General features: G+C 40.3%; 1 protein-coding gene across 2 annotated transcripts in view; it reads left to right on the top strand.

The window, feature by feature from the left end:
- Nucleotides 1–14,437, top strand: part of SYNE3 (spectrin repeat containing nuclear envelope family member 3) — a 67,118-nt gene that overhangs the window by 38,216 nt on the left and 14,465 nt on the right. For both annotated transcript variants that reach the window (XM_032691042.1, XM_032691040.1), the window contains exons 12-17: nucleotides 932–1,093; nucleotides 1,827–1,990; nucleotides 2,945–3,068; nucleotides 3,237–3,392; nucleotides 4,051–4,200; nucleotides 5,454–5,492. In XM_032691042.1, coding sequence (XP_032546933.1) covers nucleotides 932–1,093; nucleotides 1,827–1,990; nucleotides 2,945–3,068; nucleotides 3,237–3,392; nucleotides 4,051–4,200; nucleotides 5,454–5,492 — 795 coding nt within the window. The remainder of the gene's footprint in view (nucleotides 1–931; nucleotides 1,094–1,826; nucleotides 1,991–2,944; nucleotides 3,069–3,236; nucleotides 3,393–4,050; nucleotides 4,201–5,453; nucleotides 5,493–14,437) is intronic.

Genomic DNA, 14,437 nt, shown 5'->3' with positions numbered 1-14,437 from the left:
GAGGAGTTGTTAGTTGCCACTATTTAAAATTGTTTAAAAAATCTTTGAGCATATGACATTAAATGCTTTGACTGACAGATACTTTCATTGCAAGGGAAGAAGGCACTGAATTCCTATGACTTTGATAATTCTTCCAGGATTCTCTGATTATCTGTCATGTGATTTGCCTTTGGGATAGGATACCATCCACATAGATTTTATCACAGATTTTATGTGTATATAAATTATTTCTGGAACAGGCCTGAGACTTCTGACCAAAAGACCTCATAGTTATATTGTCATGGTGGTGCTTGTACTTCACAGATTCCTGGATAAGGGTTTTGTACCAAAGTGTTTGATTTTTTTATAGCTTCGTGACCTAAAAGTTGATGAGAGAAAAGTGCTGCAATTTCATGAATACTTGTTTTGTGCTGAGGAAATATGTAGCTTGTAAACATACCTATAAACTGACCTTCCGAAGCAGTCTCAGAAGAAGAGCTTATTAAGTTACCTTAGTTATGCAGTTCACTGTAAAATTACATATGTTAAAATACTACCCAAATATGCTCTGTGGAATTCTAGTTTCAATCTGAATAATCCCATTTATCACTGAATTGGACTTTTGCCAGAAAAGTCTGTACAGTCATTTCTGATTCAGGGAGTGTAAGATGTACAAAAAATCCAAACATGCATATAGTCTTTATTCTGTTTCAGTGAAGGAAGGGAGCTATTGTAGTTCTTAATGTCCCCCCGTGTGGTTGAATTCAGGCCTGCAGGAGCTTGAAAGGTGTTTTCCACACTACTGGTGCCAAAGGACAGTTTTTTGTCTCTTGTTGCCAGCTGTTTTTTTCCTCTTTGCCCATGAGATTCTGTGCCCATCATAGTGTTAGACCCAGTAAAGACACTTCTTTTTGTCTGTCTTTAGTTGCTGACATATTTTTATAATTTGTAGATGATGATACAGCAGAGTGAGGACCACGTTCAGAAGCACTGGGCATATAATGACAAACTGTCAGACCTCCAGCAGTGGATCACAGTAACCACGGAGAAGATTGATTCCTACCAGGATGCTGATGGAGAGCAGAACATCGAGGGCAGGATAGAAGACCTTGAGGTGAGAAAATCATCTTAGTTTAAGATGTTAATTATTCACTTTGCAGCATTCAGACATTGAGAATGGGGGTTTCTAGTGAGGATTTCCTGGTTTGGGAGAGTAATGATGGTTTGTTCCTCCTGTGATAACTATTCGTTGCTGCTGCCTTCCTGCTTTGCCCTCTGTTGTGGGGCATGGAGCTAGGTAAAAGACAAGAGCAATGAAAAATGGCTAAAACTGTTGAGATGGATAAAGTATTATCAAAGGATAGGTGGTTTTAAAAAGAGCTCTACCTGTCAGGGTGATCTCCCTGGACAATACCTGCCTTTGCCTGTATGTAGTCATCGATACATTGAACATTACTGCCATTTTAGCCAGCCTTAGACTTTGTTGAACTGAGCTATTCCAAAGCTGCCAGCTTTTCCCTGAATAGCAGTACTTTGCGTGCTAGAGTTACTCTGGTAGGTTACTTCAGCTGGCAGCTTTTGTCTTCCTATGGGAAACCAAAAGATCTCATGGGAAGGTTACGGAAGGAGGTGCATTGAGAACTTGCACCCTTTAAGTTTTACCATCAGCTCTTTGACCTGCATTGGCTCTTTGCAAGAATCCACAGCGTATTTTTTTTCCCGCTAGGTATGTTCTAGCTAGTGCCAACAGAACCAGCATAGTCCTGGACTGAACATGGCCTTCAGTCTGACATAGCCTCTGCTTTACCCAGGATACCTAGAAGTAATTGTAAGGCTGTGCGTTTCAGAGATGGCTAGCTGAGTTTCCAGATAAGGAGATCCAGCTGCACCTTGTGGAAGCTCATGGCCAGATGGTCATGGAGAATTCTTCTCCAGAGGAAACTGCCCATGTCCAGGCAGAGCTGGATCAGCTAAAGGAGTCATGGAAATCACTTAAGGAGATGGCAACTGGGTAAGTGTTCATGTAGATCTACCTCATCTCCCTTCCATGGGATGCTATTTACTGCTATATGACCAGACACAAGTGATGCCTTATGCTTTGTGCTGTGAAGGTGAACAGCCATGTTACAATGCCAGAAGCAGGATGAGATTTTATTTAATACTTTGTAAACTGAAAATTGCTACTTTCAAGAAAACTATTTTAGAGAATCCATGAGCCAGAGTCTTTGAAACTGCCCTTACCTCATGCTTGGAGTAGGCAGTGTCCTCTTAGGACCCGGCTTACCCTTGCATTGTCAGTCCATGTTGGAGGAAATCGGGCATAGACTAAGTGATTTCTGCCGTTCTGTCTCACCTTCCTCTTCTCCTTGCTTTCTTATCTGGAGATACCTTCCAGGAGGGTATATCTGCAATGGGACTTGTGCCTTTTGCAAACTTGCAGAAGTATAAGCAGAGCTAAAATCCTCACTTAGCTGGGAAATGAAGACTTAATTTATTTGGCCTCCACTGTGCAGTGTCAAACTATTGCTCATATTTGCTAGTCTGTGTTAAAATTTAATACTATGTTGCATGCACGATTATATTTGTATATAGTGTCAAAATAGGCATAAAAATGAAATTACTAACTTGAGGAAGGCTTGATTGTACTGCCTCCTGTTAATAGAAAGGAAGGTATATTGTCAAGATAATATTTTTATTCCCCTGAATAAAAGAAAACAAAACACTTGGAAATGTTAGAACCAGGGTACTGATGCTGCTTTGAGACACTCCTGTCTTGCTCTTATTTTGTGAAAAAGATGTTGGGAATAACTGTAATAGTAATCGTATAGTAATAGTAATAGTAATAACAGTATAATAATAATAGTGCTGTTTCACCAGAGCTGTTCTCCATAGCCCCAGTCAAAATATGAATGTCTTACCATTAGATGTTCCACTGCACTGATGTCTCTGGTTTTGTGTTTTCAAGTCTTCTTAAAAAGTGGCAGTTAGATAGACCAGTGGCTGATAAGAAGAAAAGAGCACTTGTGGACAGCAGATGGATGTCTAGACCTGCCTTCCGTCTTTTAAGTGTAGATCCCAACCATAAGCAGGTGAGATGGGTATCTGCCTTCATATCAGCTTCACAAGAACAATTTTATTGCCTTGATCTGACATTATGGGTTACAAAGTTAGAGGTTAAGATCTTGCAATCAGGCCTTCAGAGGAAATATCTGACATAACGGTAAAGGGTTTTTTGTTGCTGTTGTTCTGTAACCTAGGAGAAGATGGGAGAAAGGCAAAACACAAGCAGCCACTTGAAGCTCCTACACAACTTTGAAGAGTGGCTACGAGGAGAAAACACTGAACTGACCAAAATTCTTGCTGGGACTCCATCTTCTACAGAGGAAATTAAGGCACACCAGAGCAAACTTGAGGTTAGTGTTCAGTAAGTGAAGAGGGAGACAAAGATTGCAACAAGTGAAAGTTCTTTCAGAACTAAAAAAAAACCCCAACAACCAAACCCAAACAACAACAGCAAACAAAAAAACCCAAACCACCTCACCAACTAAGCAACCCCAACCTCCTAAAAAATCCCCAAAGAACAAACAGACAAAAAATTCAAACGCTCTACTCTCTGCTTTAGAAGACTCTAGAGTAGATGAAGCTCAGAAATTTAAGATAAATTTCATCTCTTCTACTAAGAAAGGTCTACCAGAGCCAGAGTGGTAGAAGGGAAGGGAGCACCAGGCATCTACCTGTTGGGCTGGACATTTCCAGTGTGGGATGGTAAAGGTGTTCATTGAAAGAAGCTGATTAAAATCAGTGTCTGGTATTTGGCCCCACTCTGAGTATGGCCAGATGCAATGGCAATGGAAGCTGTAAGAAATATAACAAACAGAAATATCCAAGGTTGCAGGAGTCCTGCAGATTAACCTTTGGTATCATTTCAGACCAAAAAAGCAATAACAAAAATAAATGTGCTATTCCAGAGTACCCAGTAGTTTGATTTAGTACCACTGTTTTTGAATGCTAGTTTAAAAATTGGAGCCTTCTATAATTCTGAGTTGCTGCTGACCTTCTGTTTGCCTGCAGGAGCTGCGGTCTCGTGTGCCTGATGGTCAGCGTCACTTTGAGGATCTTCTTCATCTTCATTCTGTCATTGGAAATTCTGAAGATCTGGAGGACCTGCGTTACCGATGGATGCTCTACAAATCTAAACTGAAAGAGTCCATGAGTTTACCGGTAGGTGACAACTTACAATTCATTGGTGACCTCTGCCATTGCTCTTTTATGTTGCTTCACATTGCTTCACATTCTTAATTCAACATTACACATGTTAATTACTTAAAGCAGTTGTGTGCTATCTTTTTCCCTTTGTAAGCAACGCTCAAAATATTTCTCAAAATGGAAGATTCAAAACAGAATGACAATTGGCTGTTGTCAAAGAAGGATGAAGTTTGGGACTGAGAGATATTTGTGTGTGGGAATAGTCTGGGTATATGCCTAGTTCTAGGCACGTGGATTTCTATTTTTTTGCCCTTTCTCCACACAGCATTCTCTATTGATTTTTTGTTTTGACAGTTCCTTCAGTAAGAATATATTTGCTATTCGTCATTTGTGTCTCCTGCTGTGAGACAGAGTGATCAGAATAGTCACTGACTCAAAGTAACTGCACAAAAGGACCTAGTCCTTTTCGAAACTCTCTTTATGAGCTAATGATTTGGAATGAAATAAAAAGGAGGTTTATTAGTGCAAGAACCAAATTATTAAAGAAGTTACCAAGTTCTTGTATATAAGACATGCTAAGGATGGCAGAATTCATACCCATATATAAGATATTCCAGGGCATGCTGAAGATCTTCCCATGTTCTTAGCATAAACATATATAATTATTAATTAATACTTTTCTTGCTAAACTACTCACATTTTGTGCTCAACTTCAAGCTACCATAAGCAGAGGATTAGATTTTACAGGTTTGCATACTTTCTGTATGCAAGTGCTTTCTAAGGTATCTGAACTCAAACACCTAAAATTTGAGACATTTGAAAAATTTCTGCCTTGGAAACCTTGTCTTCGAATCCAAAACTTATTTAGAACACAAATTCTTTGAAGTGCATGGAAGGTAAGCATGACCTCTATCAATAAAGAGTTATATTTCTGAGAATTGTTTGCCGTTGATTGTAATGACTTACACTTTGTTAACCAAAACCTTCTGTAAGCATAAATATGGTCAATAGGTGTCAGTAAAGTCAAAGCAATTGCTGGGAGAACTGCTCATCAGATTCAAATAGTCAAGAACCTAAAAACATGTCATCTTTCTGCCTAAGGGGTGTTAAAAAGCTCATTAAAAAAAATCTCCTGCTGGTTCACTCTATCCAGATGGTCACAAATTTGAAAGAAACATCCCCTGTGAGGTGAATACTCATTTATAGGCTCCACTGGGATCTTAAGTTTATGCTTTTTTTTTTTGCTTTTTTTTTTTTCTTTTAAACAGATTCCTGGATCTTGGGAAGAACCAGACAGATTCAGAAAGGTATGACAGTTTCCTATCAATGGCTAAAAAATGTTCAATCAGACATTTTGCAGAAAATGATTTTAAAGTTTTCTAAAGAGTCTTGAGATTAATTTGCTTATTAAGAGCCACTCTTAAAGAAGTTGTTGATTTTCTCCAGATTTTAAGAGGAAAGATATTACAGGGTTTTTACTCTTGAGCTATGCTTACTGTTTCTCTAGAAGCTAAATATCCATCTCCTGGAAGAGGAGGGGAACTCAATTCTTATATATCTACAGGCTATATGAATTTAATTAATTTTCCAAAAGAGACTAAGGAAGAACCTAAATATCTCTCTGAAGCATTTAAGGGATAAGTGCCTAAAATAATTTTCAAAATGGGACTCCTAATTTTTAGACACTTGTGAAAAATAATGCTTTCGATCATTCAGCTCACCTTCTTTCTAATGCAGAAAACCAGGGAAAGGCAAGAGATTTGTCTAATGTTATTGGACTAAATCCTTATTCTAAGCAGCAGAATTCCTCCTGTGAAGGATTTTCTTTTCAAAGTGATGACATAAGAAATAGAAGCAGTACAGGAGATGATAAGGAGAAATTTAAAGAAAACAAAATGCTGCCAGTTTCTTATTAAACCAAGCAGCACTTCTGATCCCATTTTCAAAAAGTCAGCAAGTTTTTCTGTTGAACTTAGTGTTGAACTGAGTCTTTTCTCTCTGTTATGATTTGCTTTGTTTACAGATGCTGTTAGGTTCTATTTTGTACTGTCATCTCACTTTCCATTCCTTTTCAGAAGGAATAGAAAAAGGCTCTATTTACCCAACATGAAGTAGATTGAATGAATAATGTGTCACAGGAGCATAATCACATAGTCATTTTAAGCTAAATCAAACCCTCAGTTTCTCCTGTTGCAACATCTCTTCAGAGGAGACCAATATTTAAAGGATGAAATACAGTGCACTTCTTCTAGTGATGGCCAGAAGGCAAGATTTTTCTCATTCAGATGAGATATTCCTCTGATACTCAAATGTGGAGTAGCATCTCCAGTATTTTTCCCCAGCAAAATACTGACCAGTTTTAAGGTAATTTTCACATGTTCCCTGAATAGTTTTGGCCTCAGTTCAGCCTTCCCGAAAACCCCCAGAAGAGTTTCTGTTCTTGCCTGTCTGGTTCAGCATTAATTGTTTCACTCAGTAAGGTCACTAGAATTTTTCAGGCTGGAAAAACAGTATGACATTTTAATACTTGGTGTAGAGGCAGCCAAACATTGAGTAGTGCTGCTTTTCCCTAGAAGAGGCCTAAAGGGATATTCCAGAAGACTGACCAAGGAATTCTCTGATTTCATGTGATTTGGTTGAGTCAAGTTGGTTATAGTGAAAAACAACCCAAAAGCTTTAGGCGTAAGCACATCTCTGCTACAGTTAGATGCCGTTTTTTAATTCATCTGCCTCACCTGCCTGGGAGTATGTGGTATATTTATTCATCCTTAAATTCTCCATATTAGACTGAAGTCTTCAGTTAATTTTCAAGGATACTGGAATAACATAATGGCAGGCAGCGAATGTTTGTCAATTATTCTTACAGCAAGAGCACAAAAAACACGTTCTGTAAGTTTTTAATAGCTACTGAACACAAACAAAGAGAAACAGCTCAGGGTGAGAAGGAATGAAGAACTGAAATACCTCATAAGCTTGAGGGAAATGGCTCCCATTCACCAACAAGTGATTTGCAGTTTCCCTTCAGCCTGTACAGATGTTGCGGTAACTTAGACCCTGCTCACTTCAGGGAGATTTTGCTGACTTCAGAGATTTCATTCTGTGTTTAAATAGTATCACTATGGTGGGAATCCAAGTGCTCTAAGCAGAGATGTCTATTTTTTTTTCTTTTTCATTCAGGCTAAGGGTTTTATCAGGATGTAAGCCTGTGTTGCCGTAAGATTTTTGAGCACTATTTAGGAAAGCCAGAAAATAATATTGATTCTTTTTGGGTGCATCACTGTTTGGGCTAAGAGAAGAGGAAAAGCGAGCCAACTGCAGAATTCATGGCTTTGCAGTTCACTTTAAATTCAGATTTAACACCTAAAACGTTGCTAGAAATGAAAGCAAGTTTAGGCAAAATATTTTTCTATGCATGAATATCCTTTCAAAGCCCTGGTGAAGGAAGCCAACTGCCCTGAGAGAGCAGCTGATCTCAGAGTTACTATCTGCAGGAACAGCACAGGATTGGGGGCTGCATCACTGTGCTTGCAACTTCCAATGAGTTTGCATGCAATAAGATCAGGTTGTCTCTAATATGTCAGCCCTCTCATGCTTTTGAGCCACACAAAATAAGTAAAGTGTCAGAATTTCAGATGTTTTTGGACTGATCTCTGCTTTTTGCAACAAAAGGTCCCCAGTGACTCTGTTCATCTCTCCTGTTTGAGCTGTGAATATTTTGCAGCAACAGCAGATCAGTCTGGAGAAGCAGAAGACCCAGCTGCAACCAGTCTCATTCCATTACCTTCCAATTTTATTCCATTTCTAGCCTACATGGCCAAATGTTGGGTGGAATAGAGCCTGCTCCATGTATAGTAATGTGCTTTTTTCCTGATCATTCATCCATTGCTGAGGACATGCCCCCAGCCACTGGTGCCCTTAGGAGCAGTACAGGCTAATGACTGCGATGTGAGCAACTTCTTGTTGATTAACAAAAAACATTTGCAGGAAATTGCACTGGCTGCAGTGAGTTTTTAGCAGGTGCCAGTGACAGGGCAATGTGGATGGATATTTCTGCAGGGTACCTAGCACACTCAGGAACATAATCAAGCAAATGCTCAATAATAACTATGATAAATGTTACTTTCAAAGGTTGGCTCCCAGCTACCTGAAAATATTCCATGAGCATTTTTAGCACAAATAGGAAGTCAAAGCCTCATTATTTACAGGTCTAGGTAGCACTGTTTGATTTATTTTCCTGAGTGCTCAGAGTAATTACCCTTCCTTGCTAAACAAACGATCTGGCTTTATTGTTTGTACAAACAAAATAATTAGAATTCATTACATCAGTGGTCAGCTAATTGCTTCCTTTGAGATTCTGCTAAGAGTAATCTCCTATAACATACAGACAGAAGGAACACGTAATTTAATCTTGTTTAGAGACACCATTGATCTGGAGTCAATCAAATTAATGCAGTCATTCAGGAAACTGTGCAAAGCAAGAGCTGCCACAGCTTGCCAGGAAGAAAACAGTAATGTGCTCTGCTCTGCTCAAGTGCAGATATGACAGGAGTTCCTCATGGCAGAAAGTCAGACTACAGAAAAGCACAGCACTGTGAGTTAGTGCCTGTGTTAGTAGTGCCTCTCTAGTGCAAGTGTGTGGCCCATTTTTTTTCCTGAAGTCCTGATAGGTGGTAGGTACTTGAAATCTTCTGTACAATTACATTCTCATTAAAATGAAAAAGACTTATTAAAAGGTATCTTTGCCTCAGTTTTCAAGACCTCTTTTATAGGTACAGATAATATCTCTCTTTTTTTTTTTTTTTTCATCTCTGAGCCTATAAACCTATGCTTACCTTTTTTAGGAATTATACCATGACCTAAACACAGAAAAAAGGGCATCTTAGTGCTAAAAATTAGCAGATGGAATTATTTTCTCTCAACAGTGATGTTTGTTCTAAAGGAAACTTAGTTAAAAAAAAAAAAATTCCTGAAAATCCTGACTGTCTCTTCCTGACTCTGATCCACTGCTAAGCATGCTGAGCCAGGCAGCAGCATCCCCTCCTTTTCCAGCAGGCTCACAGGCTTCCCTTCAGGTTACTGCACCTGTGAGACTCCCTGCCTGTCTGCTCTTATTTCTGTAGGTTTCAGTTGTTTACCAATTTACATTACAGTACTCCCAAATGTTAGAGGCTCTTTGTTTGTTGTCTGTCTGGTCCTGCCACGTTTATGCCTTGCCGATGCCCTCTCTCTACAGTAGCGCTGGTGCACGGTGGTAAAGACATCTTGCTTCCCAGGACATCTGGTTCTTACTTTGTTTTCAGAGATGTGTCCTTTCATAGCCTGCCATGTTGTGAAATATTTGCAGATTTTCACCAAGGAGATAGATCAGAATGATTTTCTCAGCAGATATAATTTTACCTCCTAACTGAAAGGTAACAAGAGAGAGAGATTTGTTGAGCGATAGCAGAATGCAACCAATTTTCAGTATCTATCTGAAAAATGTTTTTAACACTACTGTAAAAAGCATGGTAAGAAAAACTCTTCAAATTGTTACTTCAAATTGTATTAGTTTTTGAAAAGTAAGCCATCATATTTTTGAATTATTTAAATAAAATGCAAACAACATTCAAATTATGTATAATGACTGCTGAAATTTAAGAAAAGTTTGATCTTGACTTGAGAGAAGTCAATGGTAAAGCAGCTGGAAACATACATTGCTGACATGATAAACTAGCTCTCCTAAAAGTAGTACAGCCTTGCTCTTAAAACATATAGCAGTGCTGTGGGGATCCTGGTTGATGGCAAGTTGAATGTGAGTCAGCAGTGCCCTGGCAGCCAGGAGGGCCAACCATGTCCTAGGGGGCATCAGGCAAAGCATCACCAGCCGGTCGAGGGAGGGGATTGTCCCACTCTGCTGTGCACTGGTGTGGCCTCACCTTGAATATTGGGGCAGTTTTGGGTGCCACAATATAAGAAAGATATTAATCTATTGGAGAGCGTCCAAAGGAGGGCAACAAAGATGGTGAAGGGCCTTGAGGGGAAGCTGTATGAGGAGTAGCTGAGGGCACTTGGTCTGTTCAACCTGGAGAAGACTGAGGGGAGACCTCACTGCAGTTACAACTTCCTTGTGAGGGGAAAAGGAGAGGCAGACACTGATCTTTTCTCTGTGGTGACCAGTGACAGGACCCAAGGGAATGCCCTGAAGTTGTGTCAGGGAAGGTTTAGGTTGGATATTCGAAAGAGGTTCTTCACTTGGAGGGTGGTTGGGCACTGGAACAGGCTCCCCAGGGAAGTGGTGACAGCACCAAGCCTGACAGAGTTCAGGAAGCATTTGGAGGATACTCTCAGACAGCTGGTGTGACTCTTGGGGAAAGTCCTGTGCAGGGCTAAGGGCTGGACTCTATGATCCTTATGGGAGTCCCTTCCAACTCAGCATATTCTGTGATTCTGTGCGATATATTTGTTGGGAAAAATTGTATTGCTTATGAGTATATTAAAAACTGGTGGAGTACTCCTGTGTTTTTAATTGAATTCAATTAAATTCAATGAGCAGCTCAGCCCCTCACTTCAGCCCCTGTCGTGAGATGGGGGAGATTTGGAGAGGTAAAAGTGAGAAAATTCTTGGGTTGAGATAAAGGCAGCTTAATAAGTAAAAGAAGGAAACAAAGTAAACAAGTGATACAAGAAAATCCCAGTGGCTCATCACCTGCAAACTGATACCCAACCAGGGCAAGGGCAGACCTAATAAAACTCCCTTCCTTTTTACTGCTGAGCACAAGGTCCTATTGTATGGAGTATCCCTTGAGTCAGTTGGGGTCAGCTGTCTAGGCTGTGCCCCCTCCCAACTCCTTGTGCACCCCGAGCCCCCTCGCTGGTGAGGTGAGGTGAGAGGCAGAAAAAGCCTTGGCTCTGTGTACTCACTGCCCAGCAAGAACTAAAACATGGGTGTGCTACCAATACTGTTTTCAGCACAAATCCAGTACATGGCCTCATACAAGCTACCCTTTTAACTCTATCCCAGCCAAAACTAGTACAACTGGTTTAAAACCCTCTTACCCTGTTGTGAACCTTTTGCAAATGGGGATATTGCAAAGGGATATTCCATACCATAGAGTATCATTCTCAGTATTTAAAATGGAGGAGGTGGCTGGGGGGAGTCAATCACTGCTGGGGGACGGGCTGGGCATAAGGCGGTGGGTGGGAAACTGTGTTGTGCATCACTTTTCTTACTTGGGTTTTATTTTTCTCTGTTGTCTCTCTTTTCATTAAAGTTATATTATTATTATAGTTTTTATTATTATTTTATTTAGATTATTAAACTGTTCTTATCCCAACCCACAGGTTTTACCTTTTTTTTCAATTCTCCTCCCCTTTTCTCTGGATGAGGGAAGGGGGGCAGAGTAAGTGGCTCTGTGGTATTTAGTTGCCAGCTGGAGTTAAACCTCAACAACTGTTTATGTGCACAAGACAGGACCAAACGAGGGACCTTTTCTCCTTGCTTAGGTCTGGAGAATTATAGAAATCAGTGCTACTTAAACAACTTGTCCTATGACATGATTCTCCTAAAAATGTGTCGTGTTGCATATGCACACAGAAGCTAACCTTTATAAACCTGCTTGTGTCACAGTAGCATATGGCACAGTAATTAGGTCTAAGTGACTTTGCAGCAGAAATTTTGAAATATCTGCTGTATGTGACTGCTGAAACCTCAGATACAAACTGCTGGCTCTTCTTGTTTTCTGTTTTTTAAATGAAGCCTTCATCAAAGCTTCTAGCTTATCAACTAGACGTGTTGAAGGACCCCAGAATCCCTCCTGAGAAAGAAAACAAAGTCTTTAATTTGCTTATATACTTATTTACATATATACTCTTAGCTCTTCAGAATCGAAAGGAATGTTAAGGTTGCAAAGTCAAGCAATCTGAAGATAGAAAATGTCAGAGCTAAAATTGCTTGTATGACCACAGTTAACCTCCCTTCAGCACATTCATTCTGGTAGCTCTTTATGAGATGGCTAATGATAAGCACAGGACTCAGTGAGGCCCCACTTATTATTCCTTACTTATTCTTCACTGCTGGTGGCCTAACCTGGGCAGTGTTTGCATTTAGGAAAATTCGGTTCTGAACGCAGTGGCTCACTGTCCTTTTGCAAAGGCCATAGAACCTCTGCTCAACAGTATCCATCTCTTAGTTTCTGCTGTGGTTTATGGGACTGTGCTTTGCCCAAGAGCATGTTGGATGCTCAGTTCTGTGGTGACAGTAGTATCCAACTCCCCCAAATTATTTCCCCCTTGAAAAGACCAGTTGGGATTTGCAATATGTTGTTTACCTTAGAGAGGGACACTTATGACTCTGAGTTGAGAACTGATGAGGAGCCCAGCTCCAAATTATCTCACACTGAGGTAAAAACCCAATTTGCTTTGGTTTGAGAGTAGCCTGTGATCTCCCTGGAACTGATCTCTTCTTCTTGGCAATAATCTGCCTCTGTGAATGACAACTGAATAAGCATCCAGTGGGATCTTGAGTAGCAGAAGCACAGGGCCTGTGTAGGTTTGTGTAGGTTCAAGGGGAAACTGGACAAGTATCTTGAAGAAAGATTCCCTGAGCGTTAAATAGATGCACAAGCTGCATCACATTCAGGAAACTGCCTGAGCTGAAAGTAGCTGGAGGCTGAGAATATTAAGGAGAGACTATTTATCCTTGCCTTAGTACCTATGCATCTCTGCCTATTGCTGTAGAATAGAGGATACTTGGGCTGGGATACAGCACTGGCATGAAGTGGAATGGCTGTTGGTGTCTGTATAGTGTCTGTAGGGCACTAGAGCCTTGGTCTTTATCCCTAGGGAGAGCAGGAGTTTTCAGGCAGCAGTGCATTTTTCAGGAAATGCTCTGAGGTCAGAGGAATAAACCCAGACTAAATATTTTTTCTCTGCTGGATCACTGAGTCAGTGGTGCAGGTATGATTTTTGTCAGGCACACTGGTGACATACAAGCAGCAGCAAAACCCCACTAATGAGCTTGGTGTAAGATGCTATATTGCTCTGCTCCCTCAAATAGCTAGATTAACTGTGTGTTTTCTTATACCCTGGAACATGGTCAATAGCAAACTTGAGAGAGCACTGATTTTTAGTAAAACACTTCAGCAACTTACACAGGAATATTATGGAGCAAGTTCTAAAGTGCTTTTCTGCTGTTTCCCATCCAAGTGATTTTTCACGGTGCGTTTGGTGAGGAGTTATTAACTGCAAACAGATTTAAGTTCTGAGGACTCCCTAGATCTAAACCGATGCTTGTCATTCAAATACCCCAACATGAATCAAGTACAAATGTGAATGTTCACAGCCAGTGCAGTTCATTTGGTAACAAGCATGCATTTAGCATTACACAAAACACAGCCCTCCACCCCTTGACAGTCCTTGCTTGTCCTGGTATTTTGAAGGAGAAGGGGGAGGACATTTATTCTTGATGGTGAACTTTAAAAGTATATTTTCTTTTTAAATGCCAACCTATTCCTTTTCCATGTGTGTTTCAAAAATGTCTCTGACACTTTGGCTCAGTACCTAGGTATTCCAGCTGTTATTCTAAGATGGTGGAAATTAAAGTTCTGTTGACTTCACTGGAGCTTTGCCAGTTTTTCTCAGAGGAAGATTTGATTTCAGAATATTTTGTGGAGCCTAGGTCTGACATATGCACTGCAAGCACTGTGGGTGCTGGGTAGTAACTGTACTGATGCCAGTAGCTGGGCTGATTCAGGAAGGGAAATTCCATGGTGTAGCAAGGGTTACCATTCTGACCCTCGATCTCCTATGCAAATTAAATATTCAAACTGTCTCTTGCAAAGGTGGAACTGTGTTAGACTGGCCTTTTCTAATGCAGAATGATGTGCTAAAGGGTTGGGAGTCTGGTCCTGATTCCAGGCCCCTGATCACTTTTAACCCAGGAGAGCAGAGGTTTGAACCTTCCTTTCCTGAATTTCCTGTTGGTGCCATAGTGTCAAGTCACCACAGCCTGAAAGCATCTCTTTTTCATGTCGCTGACCTAAAAAAATACCTTAACTAAGTAAAATTGAATGGCTACTTTTTTCACAGAGGAGGAGTCAGTACCCCAAATCTGCCCTGCTTTTTCCAGCTGTATTCTCGTTCCTGTTAAAAGTCACTGCGTCTCCTTCAAAATTTTTTATCCTTTAGCACCTGTTGTAATACCACAACAAAAAGATATCACCAGTTGTTCCAGCAAGCACAAAGCAAGAAGTAATGTAGGTTTCATTTCACAACA

This window comes from Chiroxiphia lanceolata, chromosome 6 (assembly GCF_009829145.1).
Source record: "Chiroxiphia lanceolata isolate bChiLan1 chromosome 6, bChiLan1.pri, whole genome shotgun sequence".
NCBI classification, from domain to species: Eukaryota; Metazoa; Chordata; class Aves; order Passeriformes; family Pipridae; genus Chiroxiphia; species Chiroxiphia lanceolata.
The sequence above is the reverse complement of the archived record's forward strand: the minus strand, read 5'-3'. Positions and strand labels throughout refer to the sequence as shown.